Source organism: Erinaceus europaeus, chromosome 2 (assembly GCF_950295315.1).
Source record: "Erinaceus europaeus chromosome 2, mEriEur2.1, whole genome shotgun sequence".
Taxonomy (NCBI): Eukaryota; Metazoa; Chordata; class Mammalia; order Eulipotyphla; family Erinaceidae; genus Erinaceus; species Erinaceus europaeus.
Genome location: NC_080163.1, coordinates 195,480,364 through 195,487,861, shown reverse-complemented (window position 1 = coordinate 195,487,861; position 7,498 = coordinate 195,480,364). Strand labels below are relative to the sequence as shown.

Below are 7,498 nucleotides of genomic sequence, written 5' to 3'. Positions count from 1 at the left end.
AAACCTGGTGCACAACCGCAGTCTCCCCTGCCCCTCTTTTCTCCTTGTCTTGCTCTCTGCCTCATTAGATTATTGTGGGTCTTGTCTACCCTATGAAGCCCTGGGCAAACCATCACCTCCACCTCCCAAACTTCTAGGCTGATGCTTGGCACGCAGTAGACCCACATTAGACAACTGGAAGACGGAAATGAACACAGGGCACTGGAAAGGGCAGCTGGAACCAAGACCCTTCCTCCTGGGAGTTGTAGATGGAGAGACTACTTCTCTGTGGAAACCATCAAGCCCTTGACAACTCGGGTTGCAGGGTCTTTTTGTAGAGGACGAACTTGGGGGCGGGGCCTGGTGCGCACATGGGCGTGGCCCTGTGGCCCAGGCGAGCGCTGATTGGTCGGTGTTTTGACGCCTTGAGGGCGAAGGCCCTGTCTGCTGGTTGCAGGTTCGCTGTCTCCAAGCGAGAAGCTGGAGGGGCGCGCGTGCGCAAGGCGACTGTCACCTGCCCTTTCCCCTCAGCTGCCTCGTGCCCTGCAGGTCACCTAGGCCCGGGCTGGAGGGGCGTGGTCTGGCCGCTGGAGCGCCCCCCTCAGCGCACCCCACCTCAGGCTTCAAGCCTCAGCCTCGCTCCACAGAGCTGAGAGGCCTGACGCCCGGGGCGGACAAGGCTTGCGCGGCCACCCAGCCCCTCCCGGGACCCGAACCGATGACCGACGGCGGTGGCACCAGGCTTCCCAGTGTGGGCACTGCAGCGGGGGCCACACACCATTTTGCACAAGCGGAGGCCGGTGTTGAAAACCTGAGGGGACTGGGCCGGGGTTGGGGGGGGGGCTTCCTCCGGGAGGACTCGCCCTGAGGATTTTCGGGGTGCAAAGCAGAGAGAGGGTGAGGCCGGGTGGGGCAGCAGAGCTCGAGTCTGGGGGTGCAGGCAGGGCCTGGCGTGGGGGGCGTCGGGGGGCGTCCTGGGGCCGGGGGCCCCGCCGTGAAGAGATGTGAGGGCGCAGCAGCCAGATCTGGGGCCTGGGGGCGTGTCTAGACAGAAGTGGGTTTGGATCTGAAAATCCTTGGGTTTTGTGACAGGAAACCTGTAGAATCCAGAGACGCTAACTGTGGGCTCCAGACGTCTGGGTGTGGAATCTGGGGGGGTGGGGGGTGGAGGTGGGGGGCTCCGACCGCGGTGACCCCTCAGGACGGGTTTCCAGCGCCGGGCCTCACTCACTGCAGGGTGCGGGGTCTGAGGAGTGACATTCGGGGTCAGGAGGCACAGTGCGGGGCTCTGAAAATCAGATTTTAGGGCCTGGAGCCCCCTATGGAGTGTGGAGCCGCAGCTTTTAGAATCTGCGCGGCTTAGGCGCAGGTGGCCCGACGCACAAGGACCGGCGTGAAGGATCCCGGTTCGAACCCCGGCTCCCCACCTGCAGGGGAGTCGCTTCACGGGCGGTGAAGCAGGTCTGCAGGTGTCTGTCTTTCTCTCCCTCTCTCTGTCTTCCCCTCCTCTCTCCATTTCTCTCTGTCCTATCCAACAATGACAACATCAATTAACAGCTACAACAATGAAACAAGGGCAACCAAAGGGAATTTAAAAAAAAAAAAAAGGGAGTCAGGCGGTGGCGCAGCGGGTTAAGCGCACCTGGCGCAAAGCGCAAGGACCGGCATAAGGATCCCGGTTCGAACCCCGGCTCCCCACCTGCAGGGGAGTCGCTTCACAGGCGGTGAAGCAGGTCTGCAGGTGTCTGTCTTTCTCTCCTCCTCTCTGTCTTCCCCTCCTCTCTCCATTTCTCTCTGTCCTATCCAACAATGACGACATTAATAATCACAACAATGTTAAACAACAAGGGCAGCAAAAAGGAAAATAAATAAATATAAACTTAATTAAAAAAAAAAAAAAGAATCTGCTAACCCCACCCCCACCCCGGGTAAGAGGGCGTTTAAAGAGTTATTGTTATTACTATTATTATTTAGGAATTAAGGTCAGTCAGTTGGCGGAGGTTGTGCTTAGTGTTGGGTGAAGTTTGGGTTTCTTAGTTTGGGATATGGGTTGTATTTGTGGATCCAAAGTGAACGAGTTGGGGGTGTAGAATCTCTCTCAGTATAAGAGTTATAACATTTTTAGGTTTGAGGGGGAGCCTCCTCTGGGGGGCGGTTCTAGGTCTTCACTAAGAGAGTTTGTCACCTTTAGTATCTTGATGTTGCACTTCTGAGACTCAAGGCGCAGTGGTCTCCATTTCAGGGTTTGACTTCTCACTATGAAGACCAAAGCTGTAGGGGCCAGGAGGTGGCGCACCGGGTTAAGCGCACAAAGTACCTGCTCAAGCATCCCGGTTCGAGCCGCCCACACTGCCCACCTGCAAGGGGGGGGGGGGGGGGCGTTGCTTTATAAATGGTGAAGCAAGTTTGCAAGTATCTGTCTTTCTCTCTCCCTTTCTCTCTCCCCCTCCTCTCTATCCTATCCAAAAAAAAAAAAAAAAAAAGGCCTCTAGGAGCAGTGAACTGGTAATGCTGGCACGGAGCCCCAGCAATAACCTTGGAGGCAAAAATAAATAAATAAATAAATAAATAAATAAATAAATAAATAAATAACGGTTTAGAATCTAAGCTCTGGAACTTGTTGCCTTTGGCTTAGGTCTGAATCGTGATTTAAGGATCCACATTTGCAATTTGGAATTCATGGATTTCACTTTAGAGTTTAGGGGATTAATATGGTCTCTGAGCTCAAAATGGAACTGGGGGGAGGAACGCCATTTTGTCACCTCTGAGTGCCTAGAGGAGTATGGTGGCAAAAACAGAGGTAGCCACCCTGCTCTCTGCTCCTTATGACATGGGAGGGCTCACTAGTGATTTGCTTTTTCCCTCTTTTCAGATGTGGGGTTCTAGTAGACTCTTAGATTCCAATGAACAGCCCAGAACCAGCTTCCTGAATCTAGATGACAGGTAAGGTCTCCACCCAGCCCATTTCTCTTCTAGCTTCAGCTACCCTGGATGAAGAATAATAGTGTTTACTGAACACTTACTATCTGCTAAGCCTTTTGCTTGGATGATATCCTTCAATCATCACAACTCCTTGAGAAAATAAGTGCTATCACCAACATCCCCCCACTTTTTTTTTTGCCTGAGCCCTGAACTTACAAGAGTCCATCACTCCTGGGCCAACTTTTTTTATTCAGAGAGACTGAAGGGGAGGGAGTGAATCTACCTCAGCTGAACTTCATCGTGTATGGTTAATGCCTCTGCGTGGTGCTGGGATTTGAACCTGGCTGCACACATGGCAAGGTAGACACTATAGTATCTACACTTCTGAGCTATTTTTGGACAATATCACAACCCTTTTTAAGATGAGAAAATTCTGAGGTGACTAGCAAAGATCATCTCTAAGTCTTGTAGACTTTGATTTTCAGAGTCTCCTCTTTTTATTTATTTATTTTTTTATTATTGTTGGTACTTCACTGCCCTGGGCTAACTTTATTTTTATTTATTTTTTATTTTTTGCACTGGGCTAACTTTAAAAACAGAGAGACAGAAAAAGGGAAAGATAGTGCAACACTGGACTTTAAAATTTAATTTAGTTTAATTTTTTTTTTTTTTACCAGAGTACTGCTCAACACTGGCTTATGGTGGTGCAGGGGATTGAATTTTGGAGCCTTAGTCTAAAAGATTAAAAAGACTAAAAGTTGGGAGTTGGGCAGTAGCACAGCAGGTTAAGCGCAAGCAGCATGAAGTGCAAGGACCGTCATGAGGATCCCGGTTCGAGCCCCTGCTCCCCACCTGCAGGGGAGTCGCTTCACAGGTGGTGAAGCAGGTCTGCAGGTGTCTGTCTCTCTCTCCCTCTCTCTGTCTTCCCCGCCACTCTCCATTTCTCTCTGTCCTATCCAACAACAATGACATCAATAACCACCACAATAATAATAACTACAACAAGAACAAAACAACAAGGGCAACAAAAGGGGGAAAAATCAAATTAAAAAAAAAAAAAGTATTGAAGAATTGTAGCCAGCCCAGATTCTAGGTGGGATCCCTGGCACGCATGTACTGGACTGGTGCGTTAGCTCCTCTTTCTCTCTCTCTGCCTCATGTGAAACTCTCTCTCTCTCTCTCTCTCTCTCATAGGTAATAAATAAAATAGATCTTTAAAAAAAAATTGTGGGGCTGGGTGGTGGCACACCTGGTTGAGCGCACATGTTGCAATGCTCAGGGATGTGGGTTCAAGTCTCTGGTGCCCACCTGCAGGGGGAAAGCTTTGCAAGTGGTGAAGCAGGGATGCAGGTGTCTCTCTGTCTCTTTCCCTCTCTGTCTCCCTCTTTCTCTGGCTATCTATATCCAATAAATAAAGAAAAAAATTTTAAAAACTAAGGGAAAAAGTTTGTGGCCAGGGAGGTGGACTAGTGAGTGGAGTGCAGGACTTGAATGCCTAGGGTCTTGAGTTCTATCCCTGATCCAGTGCTCTCTGGTCTCTTAATTAGTAAACGAATCTTTAAACATTGGTATAAAGACAGACATCCCATGTTGGATTAGATCCCTCCCTCGCCTGTTTATTATTATTATTATTTAAAGATTTTATTTATTTATGAGAAAGACAGGAGGAGAGAAAGGACCAGACATCACTCTGGTACATGTGCTGCCAGGGACTGAACTCAGGACCTCATGCTTGAGAGTCCAGTGCCTTAGCCACAGCACCACTTCCCGGACTACCCTCACCCGGTTTTTAAAGGAAATTGCTTTTCACGAGTCTCATGGGCCATTTACACTGTGCCTTATATACCTAATACGTCAGCCCGAGATAGAGCAAAAAATACATTATCAAAAGTTTCTCCCTGGGGCTTATGATTAAATAAGTTTTAAGTGCTGATAAACAATTTGATGACGTGATAGTCAAATGATGTGGGGGGCAGTCTGGTATATAGCTCAGCTATTAGAGCACAGGATTTGTGTTTCTGAGGCTCTTGGCTTAATCCCTGGCACTATGTGTGTTGGCGTGGTGCTCTGTCTTCTCTTTTTTTATTAGTGATTTAATATTGATTTACTACCAGATAATGGCGACAACTCCACGCCATTCTTACCACCAGAGTCTGGATCCCCAGTCCCTCCACTGGAAGCTACAGCAGTTCTCCCAAGATTGCAGATGTGGGTTCACTATTGTTTCTATAACTGTCTATAGTTGTATATATTTGGTCCTTTTTTTTTTATAGGTCCCATCTTCTCTTCCTTTCCAAGTCACAGATACATCTATTCTTACATCCAAATGTCCCTCTTTTTTCCCCTCCTGTCTCTCCAGTTCCTGATAGAGTTGGAGTTCAGATACTCTGTCTTCTCTCATGTGAAACTAACTACCTCATATGAAATAAATAAAGTTTTTAAATAATTTTTTTTTTAACCAGAGCACTGCTCAGCTCTGGCTTATGGTGTGGCAGAGGATTGAAACGGGGACTTTGGAATCTCAGGCATGAGAGTCTCTTTGCATAACCATTATGCTATCTACCTCTGCCCTAGAAATAAAAAAAAAAAATTAAGAATTTATTTATTTATTTATTTATTTATTCATGAGAAAAGAGAGAAAGAACCAGACATCACTCTGGTACATGTGCTGCCAGGAATTGAACTCAAGACCTCATGGTTGATATAATCCAATGCTATGCCACCTCCGGACCACAGAAATTTTAAAAAATACCTAAGAACCTACCATGGGGAAATGAAAGGTTATATATTTTTAATATTTTGTTTATTTACTATTGATAGAGACAGAGAGAAATTGAGAGGGAAGTGGGGAGATAGAGGAGAGAGACAGAGAGCCACCTGCAACCCTGCTTCACCACTTGTGAAATTATTCCCCTGGAGGTAGGGACTGGGGCTTGAACCCAGGTCCTTGGGCACTGTAGCTTGTGCACTCAACCAGGTGCACCACCACCCAGCCCCCCCCAAGAGGTTATATCTATGTGCCAACAGCTATACTGTAAATCATTGATGCCCCCCAATACATATGAAAATAAATAAATACATAAAGTTGGGAACCAACAGAAAATTTCACCTGGGAGGGAGCCTGCTTTGCAATGGGCATGGATTCACATTTAAATCCCAGCCCCCATAGTACCAGGAGAAGTTTCAGTGCTGTGGTGTTTCTCTCCTTCTCTGTTCCTCTCTGAAAGAAGAAACTAGCTAGCGTAGTAACACTTCAGTGGTGATTTAAAAAAAAAAAAAAAAAAGGTCAGGAAGGGCCTCTCTCTGCGGTTTCACTTAAGCTAAGCACTGAGCGGCCAAGGAGAAACTGGTCATGCAAAAATCCAGGCAAAAGAACATTTCCAGGCAGAGAGACTAGTAAAGTCCCTAGGGCAGAAATGAACTTGGCAGTTTAGAGAAACAGAAAATGTACCCTTGTAGCTGGCACCGACCAGCTCTCTGCCAAGCCCAGAGGGCATCAGCGGGTGAAAGTTATAGAGGCTATGAGGAAAGAGCTTGACTAACACTAAAACCAGCCAGCCACCTCCAGAGGGAGGACCCAGCTCCTGGGCCTCATGTTTGAGAGTCCTATGCTTATACACTGTGCCATCTCCCAGGCCACTCACGGTGACTTTAAGGCGGTAAACTATCATCTCCTGTAGTCTGAGCTGATGACACCCTATGCCATCTGACTCCTGTCTCCAGCCTCATCTTACCTCCAAGGACTCTGTTTTCTTGATTCAATCCCTCCAATTTAATTACCTTTGAAATTTCCTTCCTCCCTCATGGCACTGAACCTTTGCACATGTTCTCTCTCTCTGATGTGGTTCCATCTTCCCAGTACATTCCCACTCTCCATTCAGAACAGGTGCTGGTGACTTGGGAGGTGACTCAATCAAGTGCCTTCCTTGCATGTGTGAGGTCCTGGGTTTGATTCCTGATAGTACACATGACACAACAATGCTATCTCTCTCTCTCGTTCTCAAGTTACCTCCTAAAGCAAGTGGCTCAGATAAAGAAGGAAGGGAAGAAAGGAGGGAAGGAAGAAGGAAGGAAGGGAGGAAGGAAGGAAGGAAGGGAAGAAGGAAGGAAGGGAAGAAAAAAGGAAGGAAGGAAGGAAGGAAGGAAGGAAGGAAGGAAGGAAGGGGAGGGAGACTTGGGGGTCAGGTTAAGTCTGACATGTGCACAGTGGGTTAAGTGCACATGGCACAAAGCACAAGGACCAGCATAAGGATCACGGTTTGAGCCCCCAGCTCCCCACCTGCGGGGGGGGGGGTCACAAGCGGTGAAGCAGGTCTGCAGGTGTCCATTTTTCTCTTCCCCTCTGTGTCTTCCCGTCCTCTCTCGATTTCTCTCTGCCCTATCCAACAAAGACATCAATAACAACAATAATAATAACCACAAAAGATAAAACTATCGGGGCAACAAAAGGGGGAAAATATATAGCCTCCAGGAGCAGTGGATTCATGGTGCAGGCACCGAGCCCCAGCAATAACCCTGGGGGCAAAAAAGAAAAAAAAAAAGGAAAGGAAGGAAGGGAGGAAGGGAGATTCTAACCAAGTTTACTTCTTCAGGGAAG

At 47.9% G+C, this 7,498-nt stretch overlaps 1 protein-coding gene across 1 annotated transcript in view; it reads left to right on the top strand.

Moving 5' to 3' along the window:
* Positions 1–350: 350 nt before the first annotated feature.
* The window catches only part of MEIOSIN (meiosis initiator), a 37,192-nt gene continuing 30,044 nt past the window's right edge, over positions 351–7,498 (top strand). Inside the window, exons 1-3 of the mRNA XM_060172339.1 lie at positions 351–436; positions 529–730; positions 2,852–2,922. Of these exons, the coding sequence (XP_060028322.1) occupies positions 351–436; positions 529–730; positions 2,852–2,922 (359 nt within the window). The remainder of the gene's footprint in view (positions 437–528; positions 731–2,851; positions 2,923–7,498) is intronic.